At 35.6% G+C, this 17,388-nt stretch overlaps 1 protein-coding gene across 13 annotated transcripts; it reads right to left on the bottom strand.

The window, feature by feature from the left end:
- Window positions 1-2,085: 2,085 nt before the first annotated feature.
- LOC133818445 (bifunctional riboflavin kinase/FMN phosphatase) lies at window positions 2,086-11,169 on the bottom strand. 13 transcript variants are annotated; one of them, XM_062251319.1, is made up of 15 exons: window positions 11,015-11,169; window positions 10,834-10,899; window positions 10,687-10,738; window positions 10,230-10,363; window positions 7,286-7,435; window positions 4,889-4,985; window positions 4,583-4,769; window positions 4,131-4,261; window positions 3,942-4,011; window positions 3,738-3,803; window positions 3,114-3,268; window positions 2,933-3,028; window positions 2,674-2,849; window positions 2,518-2,601; window positions 2,086-2,438 (listed from the first exon to the last, which is right to left on the bottom strand). In XM_062251319.1, the coding sequence occupies exons 6-15, from the start codon at window positions 4,974-4,976 to the stop codon at window positions 2,313-2,315; spliced, it is 1,179 nt and encodes a 392-aa protein (XP_062107303.1). In that variant the 5' UTR covers window positions 4,977-4,985; window positions 7,286-7,435; window positions 10,230-10,363; window positions 10,687-10,738; window positions 10,834-10,899; window positions 11,015-11,169; the 3' UTR covers window positions 2,086-2,312. The 13 variants fall into 13 exon arrangements, with proteins under 13 accessions (XP_062107303.1, XP_062107300.1, XP_062107306.1 ...); XM_062251316.1 differs by lacking the exon at window positions 10,687-10,738 and adding an exon at window positions 9,767-9,933; XM_062251322.1 differs by lacking the exon at window positions 10,687-10,738 and adding an exon at window positions 9,767-9,933 and having other exon boundaries at window positions 4,889-4,965.
- Between the last annotated feature and the right edge of the window lie 6,219 nt (window positions 11,170-17,388).

Genomic DNA, 17,388 nt, shown 5'->3' with positions numbered 1-17,388 from the left:
ATCGAAATACATAAAGATAATGATTGCAATTCGTGAATGAGTTGAGAAGAAAGAAAGAATAGAAAGAAAGAAAAACTAACCTCACTTTAAGGGTATTTGGGACTTTTTAGATGAGTATACGGCTATCTCTGTGAGAAATTTTAAGGGGTAAATGGGGGTTATTTAGTGAAGTTTTCCATTCTGTGGGCAATTTTTGTTTGTGTCTAACATTACTCTATATTTATATATTGTTAAGAAAATACACCTAAGTAGTCATAAGTATAACCTAATAATCATGCATCTCTCCTCTTCGCCAAATTCGAATCCCTTTCTCCAAATGACAAATAAAAAATGAAACCCCCCTAAAAGCATACAATAATAGACATAACACTAGACACCACAACCATCACTACCTAAACCAACATAACATAACATGAGACACTGAATATGATTTTTCTACATGGTAGCAATTGATATTTTCTAAATAGTATTAAAATAAAGGGATTTTTTTCTTTCAAAAGTATACCTAAAAAATCATTATTTATAAAAATCACTTGACTAAAAGTAAAGGCCAAAAACAACTTTAGAACAAAAATAATTATAAAAATCATTTACACTATTTAAAAATAATACCATGTACATACCTTCAATTTAAATATAATTCTTCCCACACAAAATAAGATTGAATCTCACAAAAAATGGAAATTTTACCAACTTAGCGCGGTAAAAGTAGAAGCAATCTTGGTACTCATATTTTTTGTTTTTATTGGTTTTTCAAAAGCAAATGTTTGGTTACTTATGATATGGATAAGGTATCAAGTGATTACATTTTCATAAAAGACTTCATTTTTAGATCATATTATTTCATATACATTTTGGTTACTTCCATGCCAATTTGTAGAGAATTAATTATCTTTAAATATCGATTAGTTACCTTTAAAAACTTATCTTTATTTTTAGATTATATTATATACTGTCTTATTATTTGAGAACATTATCTTCATGTCTATTTTAAAAATTAATAAGTTACCATATAACATTTTTGCAGAGATTACAATTTAGTACACTATGTAGTCATTTTTAAATGTAATGTTAAAATCTACTTTTCAATCACTTACGTAATTTCCATATGAACAATAATAGTATTTTTATTAACTAATTAGAAAATAAACTTAGAAGTTATTAATATACATTTTTGGGCACTCTAAAATTAAATTGTTTAACTAAATTAAAAAATAACTACAAAATTACTTTTTAAACATAACACAAAATGATTCATTCTAATCTTCTCCAGCGACCAGAAGAAATATTTGCTTGCATATGCTAAAATGATTCACTCAAACAATAAGTCATGATGATACCATTCTTAAACTCAAACGGCATGTATTATCGCTGAAAAAAAAACTTCAAAGTTCATGAATATACTCATACACTTGCCGAAAAACACCAACAATAAAAAATGAGTGGGTGCCTAGTTTATGTTCATCTTGAACTTGAAGAGCTCCTGCCAATGATATCACCTTTGGACCTTGTGGTGGCTAGAGATGGGAAAACACTATCAAAATGTTGTCAGCTTTGACTTTGATCGACGCGTGCGGCAATTTTTGGCAACAAGATTCCGGAAGACCCGTTGGCAAATAACCTTTCTTCCAATGTGACACGTGTACAAACTGGGCTGACCATGAAGGGAGAGCGCTTCACGTATTAATTCTACTTCAGTAAAAAGTATTCGGTAATTTTGTAAATAAACTAACCCAACCCAAGTAATTTTTGTAAAATTTGTTAAAGGTTTGATTGGTTCGCGATTAAAAAATGATATTTTTGAAAAGTAAAATTCTGAAATAAAAATCCAAATTTAGTGACTAAAAAAATATTTCTGAAAATATGATTAGTTCAATGTCTATAAACTGTTTTTGAGTTTTAAAAAATTAAATTTATGAAAATGGAAAAAAAACATAATTTTATTGTTTTCTACTTTCCTTTGTGAATTTTGATTAGGATTTAATTTTCAAATATAGTTTACCAATCATGTATTTTGACAAGTCCCATAGATTTTAAAAATCTAAAATCATAAAATTGTATCCAAATTGTATACCAATCACACCATAAGCAACCCAGTGTAAATTTTCTGAAAATAAATTACATAACGCTACAAGTTATTTTCCAAGGGATAAATTACATTGCTTATGATTAAAAAAAATGCACATCATTCTTGAATAAATAATTTCACTTTTAACAACCAATATGGTACAAGATACTAGAATGACTACATTATTTTTGTTTGGGTGATGAGACATTTTTCAATTCTGAATTGATAAATCTGTAGCTCATGCCTATGAACTTCTCAAGTATGGGTCATCCTTGAATTTTGAGTACAATGGAAGATCAAGAGCTCTTTCTGCAATTCTCCTGTCCTCATGAATCTTTGCTATCAAGTTGTCAAGGGTTGAAAAGTTTGCCTGTTTCATGTCACCATGAATTTTAAAGTTCACAATCAATATTCTGCAGATAACCAATAAACTTCCAAGGAAGTCATACCTCAGGACGAATGTAGCCAACAATAACAAGTCGCAAATCCTCGCCGTAAAAATCTTCATCAAAGTCATGTAGCAACCATGGCTCCTGCATAGCAAACAAAATTAACCAATGGAGGGAAAGAAGAAGCTTTAAGCAGGGATACGGGATTAGACTCACAATAGTCTTTTCAGTGTTGTTGAAATATGGATTCCAACCAAGACTCATGACCATTTTGAAAACCATACCACGAGCTGATAATCCAGCCCAACCAAAATACACCCCTGCAGGATGTTCTGAAAGGAGAGCTGAATATCCATCTGTGGATAAATTGGCTGAAAAAATATGGAAGCGCACTGATAATAATGACAGAAAAATATTTAAGCAAGTATTTGGCAACACGAAATATTTAGGAATAAGAAATATTCCAAGTCTTTACCGGTAGGGATTCCAAGCACTTTCGAGCCACGTCCAAAACCCTTAATGACAGGACCACCAATGCACCAAGGTGCTAACGGCAAAGTATCTTCTATCCCTGGAGAAAAGGAAAACAGCGATCGATAAAATAGTTTTTACAGAAGAAATGAAAAATCAGAGTTGATACAAGATAAAGATTTTACAATCTTGGAATGGAGGGAGGCCCCACTTTTCCGGTCTGAAATCAAGTAAAGAATTGATCACCTCATCTGCTTCAGTAAAAATATTGGATTGTTTTGGAAGGGAGGGTACAACAACCACTTCCATTCCAGCAGCCTTACCAGCTGTGACACCTGGTCTGAGAGCACAAAACACATATAAACATGAGAAAGTTTCAAGATGACTATTTTTCCAAACTATCTATCCAATAAATGCCAAAGCTGTCTGGTTATAGCAGATAAGTTTGTTTGGGGCATTTTTTTTTTTTTGAAACAAAAGAACACTACTTATACTATTAATATAGAGAAAATGATGCAAGGAGTAACTTGGAGTACAGAAAAGTACTACCCAAAACTAACAAAAACAGGAAAATAGAAGCAAATTGGACCTAAATGTTGTGAAAATTGAAGATTATAAATACAACAAAAGAGAAAGCACTTTATTGGTCATAGATGAATTAAACTTCTAAGTACTACACAGACAAAAATGTGCAAAACTTGAACAGTATAGAGAAAGAGAAGGCTTGTGACAAGGCATATGGTTATTCTTAAATACTATATAGAAAGATGAATTCAAAATATAAAAGAACTAGAAGTCGGTTAACATACAGAGAATCTTCAATGGCAAGGCAGCCGGAAGGTTCAACATTTAGTCTTTTAGCTGCTTCAAGAAACCTTCAATTGGAAAACCACGAATTAGATTTCCATACACTTTAATATTGAAGCTTCCCAAAAAGAAAAAAAAACAACCTCAATGCTATATAACCATTAAAAAAAGATGAAAGCTATGAAAAGAATATTGTTGAAACTAACATTTCGGGGGAAGGCTTCCCTGCACTCACTTCATCACCACCAATGATAACAGGAAAGGATTCCTTCCAACCTACATGTAAAACAATAATGATTAAATAAACTCAAAAATGTTACATATATATTAAAAAAAAACCTTTCCACCAGAGGCAAAAGAAACAAACTAATACTAAGGTTTTTGAGAATAAATACCATGATGGAAGGAAATTTTGGTTTCTATGCTCTCTCTTGGAGAGTTTGAAGCCAATGCCATTGGCACTTCATGACTGCTCAGATGTTTAATCAACCTATCCGCACCTGGAAGAGCTTTAATATTGCACCAGCTGCAATGACAATCGTAAACATCCAATACACAGTTTACCACTAAATTCAAATTTCAGCACACATAAGTGAAAGTTATTGATGTAATTCAATATTAATTTTATCATTTCAAAGTCATTGACTAACAATAAAACAAATATGCAAGGTCAAACATTGGTAATAGCAAGTGCTAATAGATTTACGTGTGCAGAAATATGTACACAGAAGGCACATACAAAAAGAATGGAGAATAATTTGACATAAGTTTATACTGATTGGAGAACATAGGAGTGATATCAGATATTAATTCAGTTGCTGAGCAAAGAAGCTCATAATCTTCTTACTGATTGGAGAACATAGGTGTGATATCAGATATTAATTCAGTTGCTGAGCAAGGAAGCTCATAATCTTCAACAATAGCAACTGCAGATTCAAGCGGTGTTTTTCCAACTATTTTCTTAGCTTCCCTCCCATCCCATTGCTTTCCATACTTGACCAGAAACACTCTCAAAACCTCACTCACAATGCCGTCTGCATTTTTATGTAAAAAAAAATACATTCAAGCAAAAAATAACAAGCATCGATTTCTTATGAAAACAAGTCTTCATAACAAACGAGAGTGAAAAACAATTTTTAACGCAGGAGCTGACCTGTATTTACAAGTGTACCATCCAAATCAAGGATAACACACTTTGCTAGCTTCTTTAAAGGGTTGACAACCGACATCCTAAAGATCATGCATCACATCTGTCAATTAGTGAAGGGTATGCTAGTAAAGATGTAGAGAGGACAACTCTTATTTTATTTTACAATCAGTAAAAGGGAAAATATATTTAAGATTATAGAGAATACAGCCACATACAGCCGTGTATCTCTCTCTAATATAAAAACGGATTTTTTTTCTTATAAATAAGGAATAAAATCTGGACTCCTAAGATTATGGACAAAACTGTCCATATCTTTATTCAAACACCAACACAAAAATCGGAAACAAATCTAAAACTAACAGCTCCCTAATCTATCGTAATTCAACAACTAGTTCCACTAGTAATATACATACATACACCCATTTCTAAGTTCCAATTTTAAAGTCAAATATAAGTGAAGCACCAACTCGTAACACGTCCAGTCTTTGTTTCTAACTAATACTATACCTTGTTTTATATTTAACAAGAAAACAAGAGAGAGAGAGAGAGAGTAAGCAATTGAAGTTTTCTTAATTTTCAAAATGTTTATAAAGTCTTCCGGGCGAGGCTGATGAAAAGAACTTTTTCTTAGTACTAGCTGCTACATGGTTTCTGAAACTACTTATTTATTATAAATTATATTGGTGGGATGAGAGCTAAAAGGTAAACTTTGATTAGGTCATATCGTAGTATTACTAAAACTAGAAGCACCAATGTGTAATCCATACAGATAGCATAGCAAAAGTGAAAAGGAAGCATATAAAACAGATAAGAATGGACTCTTTGATGGTGCGAGGGAAACTTAAAAATAAAGTGAAAAGGAAGCACATAACAAATAATCTTTAACAAATTTTATATGATTTTAATTTACCTATAAATCTGGTTAAATAAAATTCAAAATTAATACATTAACTAAATTATTAATATTAGTTCATTTAAATAAGTTTTTTAATTAAAAATTCTTATACTGTTGTAATATTGGGGTGTACCATATGGCAAGAATTATTAATATATAGTGTGCAATTCTCTTGTCAAGCAATCTTGACAGATTAACTTAAAATTTGGAATGAACTGAATATATATATATGTATATATAAATATGGCAAGGATCTATCTCCTTATCAAGTAAAGAATTATTACATGGTTTCAGTTATGTATGACATAAGTGCATACATATAAATACTGATATATACAGTAAAATCCATTGAAGATATAACTCTGCAGATCGAAACTAGTAGTGGTTGTTGATTATTACGATGCTTCAGATATGATGACAAGAAAAAGAAACACTTAAGCATAACAATTCATTGTCCACCGTGGCACCGCCATCTTTAAAGTACAAAGCAAAGCTCTCCAACAGTAACACAAATATAAATATAACATTCAGAGTGAACCCCAAATTTAGAAAAATTGGTGAATCTGTCTTAGTATATCTTAGTATAACCCCAGATCTACTTTTGAAGTCTTTCAAAGGCAGAGTGTTTTCTCAAATCACAAACAAAGGCATACCTACAAATAACTTTTTTTGCTACTCTAGTCAAAATCAAATAAGAAAAACATTAAAGCAAAAAAACACATACAGATAGGATAAAATTGCACAAGTTTGAATATGATCTAAAACTCAACATCTAATAGTAGAGAACCGAGGGATAAAAATCATATATTGGGTTTGTCACATATGAATAAAGGGCATCCAATTGCTGAAAGAAAGATATGAAAACAAAACCATTTCCAGTCTCACAGTATACATTTCTGTTTTACTACCCAAAATACATTTAAAAAGAGAATAACAGGCCACTAAAGAAAAAAGAGAGATGTTACAAAATTAGTAATGTATAATAATTTAGTCATCTGCTTCTAAGATTGGATTGAACGAATGTGGCCACACAGAATATAACAGTAACATTTGAGAAAGTAATCACATACATATAAAACTGCAGTGAAAAGAGAAAACCATTTTAATCCCTTCATTACGATTCTAGAAAGTACAATATTTTATTTATCACAGATGAGAAGCTTATATGCACAACAGGAACACCATTCCAAAAGAATTATACAATCAGCGGTCAAGAAACATATCAAAATTATACATAACTGCACTGATTTCCTCTCTCCATTAGCACGAAGCTTAGCTATAGCACTCTCAAATTAATTTTGAACCTGTTAAAACCTTACAACCATCTAGAAACATCATAAACATCTGAGCTCCTAATCAACAGTTAAGTTAATTAATCTAAAATAAAAGATATAAACCAAAAATCCGAATAGAAAAAGGGAAAAATGGGTATTTTTCGTAAATTAAAAAGATTTCATAATTTTACAATTAAAAGAGAACCCATAACAAATGAGAGCTTATCTCACCTTATACATGCATATATATAAGAAAAGATCGGAAATATTGCTGTGGAGGGATTGTTCTTTCAAAGCCGCCACAAAGATGGACCGGGCGGGCACAGCCTTCTTCAACACTCGTGCAACTTAAGTAAGCAGCAGCCCTGGCGAGTTAAGGCTCTGCAATGGAGAGAATGACTGGAGTTGTGATGAAGCATAGCACTTACTAAATACTCTGCCAAAACTTGCAGAAAACTCCGTTCTTAAAGCTTTCTAAGCTCCAATACAATAGATGTGTGGACTAAGGCTCATTAGCGCCCCAACCACGTAAAAACCTTGTGTGATTATCTTTAAATCCTTTTTTTTTAATTCTCTTATCTCTCATAATTCTAGTTTCCAAAAAACTCGGTAAACACTTTCATAAGCAAGTTGTAGTCTTTCAAAAACTCTAATTTTGTGCTAGTCTCACCACTTTCGTTAATGGAAATTATGAATTTGAGAGATCAAGATATAATTATTGTAAAATTTTAAACAATTGTGATTGATTAGATAGATGGATCTGCCGTCTAATTTTAATTGATAATTATATGCAATTTGTTTCTTGATCTATAGTTTCTTAATTTCTCAAGTGATTCAGGTGTTATTTTATATGGAGAAATATGTTGCACAGTTTGACCTAATTAATGAAAAGTAGTTTGTATTTTTCTTTTTTTAAATTTGAATTTCTGTAGTAACTTATTCAGTAAGAAAGATGATTTAAATATTGCATCATTTTCAAGATATTTTTCTTCTCAAAGTGAACATCATTTTCAAGATATTTTTCTTCTCAAAGTGAACTAACTTAAGTATAAACCGGTTATTTATTAGAATATTATTTTATGATTATATATAGGTAGATATTGTAAATATTAGAAGATACGAGAATATTATTGAATATTGGAGAAAATATTTGAATTGGATAAAATATAATATTTAAATGATATCAATAAATAAAGCCTGTTTGGCATTATTTGATTTAATATTTTCTAAAAACAATTTTTTAGTTTTATTTTTTAAAAATTTTAAATAATCAATAAACAAATATATTTATAAAACAGAAAAAAGATAAAATAATTTGAAATAAAAAATGATGAAAAATAAGGAGTGAGAAAGTAGGAAGAGAAAATTTGAAAAAAATACAAATTGAGAAGAGAAAAATTGATCGAAGCAAGACAAAAATGAGAGAAGGTGATGAGAAAGAAAGTAAAGAGAGAGAAGTGAGTAGAGGGAGGAAATGGCGAGAGAGAAAAAATGATAAAAGAGAAAGAGAGAATATAGCAAGTGATGACAGAAAAAATAATGCCATAATAAATGATACAAGAGAAAATAAGGAGATAGAAAATGATGAAAGAGAAAATGAAATGATAGAAAGTGAGAAGAGAGAAAATAAAAAAGAAAAAAGATAAGGAGAGAAAGTGATGAGAGAGAAAGTGAAAAAAGAGAAAATAATGTCATAATTAAATGATGTTACATAATAATAATAATTAAAAGAGTGATGTGAGAAAAACAAATAGACAGAAAACAACTTTTTGTTGGTCTCAAAATTTTCTGTTTTTTGTAACTTTATTTTTAAAAATTGTTTTCTAAAAACAAAGCCAAACACCCAACTTGTTTTCAAAAAAAAAGTTTTTAAACTTTTAAAAACAAAAAATTGTTTTTAGTTAATGAGTCAAACTCACTCTAAAAGTTTGAAGTGAAATAGGAAAAGAGGGATTTGGTCATGTGCAAAATAGGAGTAAAAGTTTGATGTAAAACCGAAAAATTAGGATTTGGAAGTTTGATGTAAAAATGAAAAAAAAAATGGAGAAATGGGGATGTATTTTCAAACAAACAAATTTAATATGCAGATCAGATCAGATGAAAAGCCAAGGGCCTGTTTGGCATTGTTTTATATTTTTTGTTTTCAAAATTTTGTTATCAGAAATGAGAACAAAAAACTATTTTTATAATTTTCAAAATACAAGAAGTTTTTTGTTAATGTTTTCTAAAAATAATTTTTTAAGTTCTATTTTTTTTAAATCTTAAATAAAAAATTAACAAATATATTTACAAATTGAAAAATATTTTAAAAGTTTGTAATAAATAATGAGATAAAATAATTTGAAAGAAAAAATGATGAAAAATAAGAAGTGAGAAAGTTAGAAAAGAAAATTTAAGAACAATAGAAAACAACTTTTTGTTGTTCTCAAAATTTTCTGTTTTTTTGTTACTTTAAAAATTATTTTCTGAAAACAATGACAAACACTCCAACTTGTTTTCAAAAAATAATTTTTAGCTTTTAAAAACAAAAAAACACATTTTTAATTAAGGTGTCAAACACCCTCCAAACATCTCTTTTATCTATAAATCCTAAGTAGCCGCTGCTTTTACAAATTCTGTGATTCATGAAAAAAAAAAATTCCCTACATCGTGTCCCTTGAAAGAAATTTGACCAGCCAAATTTAGTTAATAATAACTCAAATAAGAAATAACCTCCAAGAGGGGTAGCTCAAACAGGCACACCTATGGTTTGCTCCCACAGGGTATGAGGCTCAAGTTCCTCTTGGACACGCACGTAGCAATTGCTATAATTTAATGCTCCCAATACATTATAGGGTCGAGCAAGAGGGTCCAGTCCTGAACTTGGGCCACTAAGCGAGCTTGCGGTTTCCGGTGTCATTAAAAAGGAAGAAAAAAAACTCAAATGAATACTCACCCAAAAGTCAAGATATTAGAACAGCAGAAAAGCACAAATCAAATGAGCAAGCATTCTTCCAATTCATCATTTACCAACACGAATAAGTTCACGTTTTGTCTCTTTCCTTTATTCTTTGGGTGTTTTAGTAAGTTAAGCGGCATTACAGTCAGTAAATACAGATAATAATCAGCATAACCTCTAAAACGAATAAAAGAAATATAAGCTTAGGCAAATAAGATTAAGCATTGAACATTTTACCTCTGTTGGCGAAGTTTCTCAGCTACAGGATCTAGTGGTTCTTCCTTTGTCTCAACGGCCTTAACTTTCTTATATGCAGCCTTTGCTGAAGATTTCTTAGGTGCTTTATCAGCAGGAGGATTTCTTGCAGGTTCCTGGTCCCATTGCCAAAATGAGAAGGTTACGAAATGAACAAGCAACAAACTATAACAATGTGAAATCAAAAATAAAACTTTTGGATGTTCTCAAGAAGCCACACATAAAGAAACAAACAAAGATTGAATCAAAAACTTATCGTTCCAATAAAAAAATAAATATATAACACAATTTAAGACAGTTTCTCGAGTGATATTTTGTTATAGGCCAGGCTTTATCTAAGTTAAAAAAGGAAAATAAGAAGAGATGGGGTTGTTCACTAATCCATGACTATGCATATATAAAATTATAAATAACGACAATAATAATATAAAATAATTACAGGAGCAGGTTGAGATTCTCCGTAATAATAACAGGCGGAATATGCTCATCCTCTGAGATTAAAACGAGAATCCAAAGATTAAACCAAAAAATAAAAATTGAAATAAAATAAAAAATTTGAAATTGAAAAAAATTTGAGAAAGATTACCCCAGTCCTCCATTTGAATTGGAATTGTTACTCCGGCTTTTGATTTGAAGAAAACAAATTGTTATCCTGTACATGAAATATTTGAGATGTAAACTCAATATTTGTATATTTCATGTCACAAAGGAGAAAAAAATTCGTCCAAAGAAAAAGTTCGACATGAAAAAAAAAATTGGAGGTTTACCTTCTGGACGATGAAGAATCGAAAGATATATCAGGCGAGAAGTGGAGAGGAAGAGGAAGAAATAGTGTGCGGTGGCTCTCTGACCAGAACTCCAAAATGTCCTAGGGTATTTTAGGGTTATACCTTCTCAAACATTTTATTAAATATTACAACATTTAAGATAGATTAAAGATAAATACAATTCATATGACTTGACCGACTATTTACTAAATATATGAAAGAAAACTAATACTTCGAAATTAAAAATTTGTCAAAAAAAAATTACAAATTAAAATTTAGATATTTCTTAATAATATCTTCTCAAAAGTGCTCTTTACACATGTACAAATGTTATCAAATTTTTTGAGCATGGTTAGATCCAGTGTATTACTTTATACAAGTAAAAGTCAATTATAAATCACTACAACAAAATACTTTCACTTCAATTTAAGTGAGAATCGTAAAGTGTTTTACAACACTTTCGGTAAAACTATCATTATATTTAATCAATCTTCCACTTGTTTAAATATAATCTCCTATTTTTTAATTCAAATAACATTGGTGCATAAAGTAAAATATCTTTTGATTTGAGGTATCTTCTTAGACTCACGCCTGAGAGACCTTCTTATCTTGAGGTCTAACTTAGTGGCTTAGCACGTGGTGATTGAGGGGACAATTATCCATATTCACACTTGCCCCCGAGTCTACAAGTATTGTAACGCCCTGGATAACCAAAGTCGTTACACTGTGTGTTTAAAATAGTGCAGGACTTGTTAACCAAGTCTTTCAAATGAAAACGTGATCCTATAGTCATAAACAGGTTAAGTTTAAAAGATTTTGGTCATAAACAGATAATTCTCATTAAAATGATTGTTTAGTACATGGGATCCCAAAATAGGGTTTAAAAAACAAATTTACAAAAATTCCAAAAGTTATAAATAAACATGGCCACTCTAATGGCAAAATATACATTTTAGGTTTCCGTCCATGTACAAACCTCGACCGTGGCGGCCGAGCAGCTGACAATGTACACCTTGCCCCCAGAGCTCTCCAACTCATGGTTGAACCATCAAACCCTTGCCTTTACCTGCACCACGAAGCACCCGTGAGCCGAGGCCCAGCAAGAAAACTATAATGCATAACATAATCAATAATAATTTTCAAGCAATTCACAGATCATTAATTCAACACCCAATAGACCACATTGTTCACATAAACAGTGATATCAGTCAACAAACCAATAATTAACCATCCAGGTAATAAACATGTCATAATCATCATATTAACATCAATTAACATATCACACAATATCTAGGGTCGACGCTCTTAGGCTGCACCCTCTGTATAAGTCACTGTCTTCGACTCACTTAGGCCGAGCCTAGTGTTCAACCCGCTGACTCTGGCTCACTTAGGCCAAGCTCAGTGATTATTTGATTAACCTCAGCTACCAGTGGTCGAGCCGCGTCCTGTGCGCAAATATTGATTCCAGCACTCTTAGGTCGTTTATCATATGTCCCCATGGCATAATACCATCTTATGACATCACATACAAATATAGGGAACTCTTAGTCCCAACATAACCACATAACCAGGTGCAGTTTTCTTACCTTTAATTCTGAGTGCCTCGGCTAAATGAGATGACCCTCGAGCACGATCCCGTCCGAGCCCTAGCGAAAACCTAGTCACAACCGTAAAATAGAACCATCATTAACTCAATTCCGTAACCCAACTTCGGGACCAATCCCAAGCCCTCGGGAAGCCCAATTCCACCAAACGGGGTGGTGGAATCGACCCCCGAGCCCCCAAGCAAAAACCCTAAGAAAAACACCTGAAACCCACTTCTAAAGGCAGGGTAGCGCTACAGCGCCACAAGGTAGGCGCTACAGCACTACAAACAGAGACAAAACCCCCCAGGAAAATGAAACCTAGTGCTGTAGCACTCCAAGGCTAGCGCTACAAACAGCATGCATGAGCTTTCTGGGTTTTCCTTCGAATTTCCCCAAGCCAAAGCTCTACCAAACCACTCCAAAACTTATCCAACCTCAAAATTGACCCTACAACCCACTATAACCCAACCAAAACAACTCATTAACATCAAAATCTCAGCCAAAAACATCATCAAACACAGAAATCACACTTGAGCTCAAGAGCTCATGAACACCATCAGAAAACCATAAAACTAGAACTTCAAAATCATAAATTGTTACCTCAACTGAGTGGATTCGACCCTAGGTTGCCTTCAATGCCTTTCCAACTTCAGTTCCTCCAATCCCCAAGCTAAAGTCCCTAAATTCCCATAAAAAATTCAAGTTCAGAATTCATCCTCAACCAAAACTCAGAAATCTAAAAAACAACCTTAAACCTTACCTTAATTGAGAATTAAATCCAGTTGAATCCCTTAACTTCCCCAAGGATCAACACCCCAAACCAAGCCTAGACTCCCTCTGAGTTCTTAGCTTCAAAATCCAGAGGAAAGGGTGAGAGAGAGAACAAATCGTATGAGAGAGGGTGAGGGATAGGTTGGTGCTCTGTTTTTTCCTTCTTTCCTTTCCTTTCCTTCAGCTTCTGTTTCTTTCTACAACTTCCACTAAGCCCAAAAGACAGAATAACATTTATCCCCTCTTAAACACCAAAAGACCATTTTGCCCTCCCAAATAAATCTAAGCCTTCAAACACTCTAAGGGCATTTTGGTCATTTGCTTCCAATTCTCGCTAATTCCTCGAGTGTCCTTAATATTTACCACTTAATTCCCGTCATCTAATTAATCACCAATTATTTTCCCCAATGCCTAATAATCTCCAATATATTTCCCAAGTTCCTAGAAATACCCCTAGGCTCCCCCCAAGCTGGGTATAAATCCCCACCGTGACTATTTTGCTAAACCGCTCACTAGGATTGTCTCGAGCCACAAGCTGCAAATATATCCACATAATAATGTGGTCTCAAAAATTTATCACATATTATTACATTTATGCCCTCAACGGGCCAAAATTACACACATGCCCTTATAAACAAAACAGGGCCCACATGCATATTTAATACTCATAAAAATGCATCTAATCATATCCATATACTCATATAATCATGCATGCCACATAATCATGCATTTAATCATTTATTCACATAAATACCAATTATGCCCTCCCAACACACTAATCAAGGCCCTTAAGCCTTATTAGCAATTTTGGGTCGTTACAAGTATACTTTTAAGTTTTCTTGTAGACTACTTCTTACGTTCCTTGGGTCAGATGTTCCTTCAACTTCTGGAAGGCCTCTTCACATTTGGTCGTCCATTCGAACCTCTAGCTTCCGCGAAGTATATTGAAGAACAGGATGCACTTGTCCGTCGACTTCGAAACAAAGCAGCTTAGGGCCGTTATTCTTCCCGTCATGCTCTGAACGTCTTTGTGCTTCCATGGTGAGGGCATTTCGATCAGTGCTTTGATCATGTCCGGGTTGGCTTCTATTCCTCGTGAGCTTACTATGAAGCCCAGGAACTTCCCATATGCCACATCAAAGGTGCACTTCTTGGGGTTCAACTTCATCCCATACTTCCGAATGATGGCAAACACCTCTGCCAGGTCATCAGCGTGTCCCTCAGAGGTTTTGAACTTGACCAGCATGTCATCTATGTAGACCTCCATGTTCTTTACCAATTGGGTCTAGAACATCTTGTTGACCAGCCTCTGATAAGTGGCTCCGGCGTTTTTGAGCCCGAAGGGCATGACAATGTAGCAGTGTACACCCTTGTCCGTCTAGAAGCTGGTGTGTTCCTAGTCTGTTATGTGCATTGATATTTGGCTATAGCCAGAGTAGGCATCCATGAAACTCAACATTTCATACCCGGATGTTGCATCTACCATTTGATTGATCCGGGGTAGAGGGAAACAGTCTTTGGGACAGGCTTTGTTAAGGTCAGTGAAGTCGATGCAAGTTCTCCACGTCCTGTTCAGCATTGGCCAGCCAAACGGGATACAAGGCCTCCCGAATGAAGTTGATTGAGGACAACTTCTCAACTTCCAATTTGAGGGCCTTGGCCCTCTCTGCCCCTAGCGGTCTCCGCTTCTGCCAGACTGGGGTTGCATTCACGTCAATGTTCAGGGCGTGACATATGACGTTGCAGTCGATTCCGGTCATGTCCAAGTGGGACTAGGCCAAGACATCCTGGTTTTCTTTTACTCGGGTGACAATGGCAGCCCTGACTTCTGAGTTTAGGTTTCTCCCGATCCGGATTACTCTGGTTGGGTCGTTGTCACTGATACACACCTCTTCTACCTCTTCCATGGGTTCTAATGCCCTGTCCGCTCTTATTCGCGGGTCCAATTCATCTTCCTCCCGGACCATCCTCCACGTGGGGTGCGGGGGTGGGATTGGATCAACATTCTCTTCCTTAAGAGGCTCTTCGCGAACCATATAAATTAGTCGGGCAGAGATGTGATAACACTTTCGGGCGCTCTTCTGATCTCCCTGAATAGTTCCCACCCCTTCATTGTCGCAAGGGATTTTCATGCAGAGGTGGCAGATGGAGGTGACAGCGTCGAAATCGACCAGTGCAGGATGACCAAAAATAATATTGTAAGCGGTGGGGTAGTCCACCACTACGAACGTGCATAACTTGAACGAGCCCTTAATCTTGTTCCCTAATGTTATGAGCAATTGGATCTTCCCCATAGGGAGTAGTGAATCCCCATTAAAGTCATAGATCTGCTTTGGGCATGAGGCCAGATTTGCATCGGTTAAGCCAATTGCAATGAAGGCCGGCTTGAACAACACATTGACGGAACTTCCGTCATCTACCAATACCCTGGACACCATATTATTGGCGATTTGGGCATCGATGACCAAAGGATCATGATGCGGGAAGTGGACGTTCTGGGCATCCTCTTCCGTGAACATGATGGGTAAGTTCATCAACTTTGGGTGTTGAGCCTGAGTCTGGACCAATGCGCATACCTCATGGTCATGGTCAAGTTCACTGAGGTAGCATTTCTGATCATTCCGGGATGGTCCTCCTAGATGTGGCCCTCCTGATATGGTGGCCACGTGACCATCTATCGGTGGAGGCGCGGTTCCGGAAGGATATGGAATTCCGGGCCCGGTTGCCTGCACCATCGGGGCCCCCTTAGGGGCCTGTGCTCCCGGACCTGAAGCGTACCCTCCTTAGGGAGGTAGGTACGATCTAGGTGCACCCGGGGCCATAGATTGTCCGGGAGCTACTGGCAGTCCCAGAACTCCCACTGGCATTCTGACCCATTGGTGGAGGTGCCCTAACTTGATCAGATTTTCAATTTTGTCCTTCATTTGATGATATTCCTCGGTCGTATGACTCATGTCCTTGTGATGAAAACACCTTTTGTTGGTGTCCCTTGAGTTCTTTCCCCCTTTGAACATGGGGGTGGGTTTCTAGTAATGGACCGTACTCCCCATTGCCAGGTATATGTTCTCCATGGTGTCCACCAAGTTGGTATATTCTGTATATTGGGGTTCGTTACCCTTTTTGCCCTTTTTGGAGGGCTTGGATCAATTCTGTCCTTTGCTCGATCTCTTCCCCCGAGAGGGGTTAACGCTTGCCTCTGTTCCCCCAACTTGAGACGGTTGGGCTCTGCCGGGGGCAGCGCTATATCCAATCGGTGCCATACCCTATTCAGAGAATGGGGCGGATGGTGTTGGTGCATACCCCGATGAAGTAGGACCATAGACCTTCTGGGTCACGAAGGTCATTCCATGAGTGCCAGTTGATCCTAGCGCCGCCGGGGATGTCGGATAATGGTTTGTGGGATACTGCATCCCATATTCAAGAAAGGTTTGGGCACTCGAGTGGGAGGTCGATTACCACTCGAAGGCTTGGATTCGGGCCTCCTCCTAGTTGATAAAACCTTGTGCCCTCCAGATGAATTCTTCGAGGGTGGCCACCTTTCTGCAATGCATATCGTCCCAAAGAGGGGATCCAACCCTGATCCTGGCTTGGAGAGCCACCAGGTGCTGTCCAACGTCCACTTTGGTTTTCGATGCTTCCTTCATGAAGTGTTGGATATAGGCCCTGAGGGTCTCTGTGGGTTGTTGCTTGACATTCGTAAGGGCATTGATCTGCATATCCATCTTCACGGCAACCACAAATTGTTTGCGAAATGTCGATTGCAATCCGGACCAGGACTGGATTGATCTTGGTTTAAGTCTTTTCCACCACTCCTCTGCGGGTTCGGCTAGAGTGGTCGAAAAACACAGGCATTTGTCGTTGTCGTAGAAGTGAGCTACAATCATCAGGCGATTGTAGCGGGACAAGTGATCCTTGGGGTCTGCGTTCCCGGTGTAGGCGGGTAGGTTTGGCATTTTGAACCCTTTTGGTAGCACCACATCCTGGATGTGTTTGGCGCATGACTCTTTTTCCTCCTCT

The sequence above is a fragment of the Humulus lupulus genome, chromosome 2 (assembly GCF_963169125.1).
Source record: "Humulus lupulus chromosome 2, drHumLupu1.1, whole genome shotgun sequence".
In the NCBI taxonomy this organism is placed as follows: Eukaryota; Viridiplantae; Streptophyta; class Magnoliopsida; order Rosales; family Cannabaceae; genus Humulus; species Humulus lupulus.
The sequence above is the reverse complement of the archived record's forward strand: the minus strand, read 5'-3'. Positions and strand labels throughout refer to the sequence as shown.

Excerpts from the sequence above, each read along its gene's own strand:
- LOC133818445 (XM_062251319.1), bottom strand. The coding sequence starts at position 4,976 with ATGATCTTTAGGATGTCGGTTGTCAACCCTTTAAAGAAGCTAGCAAAG. Across the intron at positions 3,804-3,941 it reads GGGAAGCCTTCCCCCGAAAT|GTTTCTTGAAGCAGCTAAAA; the intron begins GTTAGTTTCAAC and ends TTCCAATTGAAG. Across the intron at positions 3,029-3,113 it reads CCTCCCTCCATTCCAAGATT|GGATAGAAGATACTTTGCCG; the intron begins GTAAAATCTTTA and ends CCTTTTCTCCAG.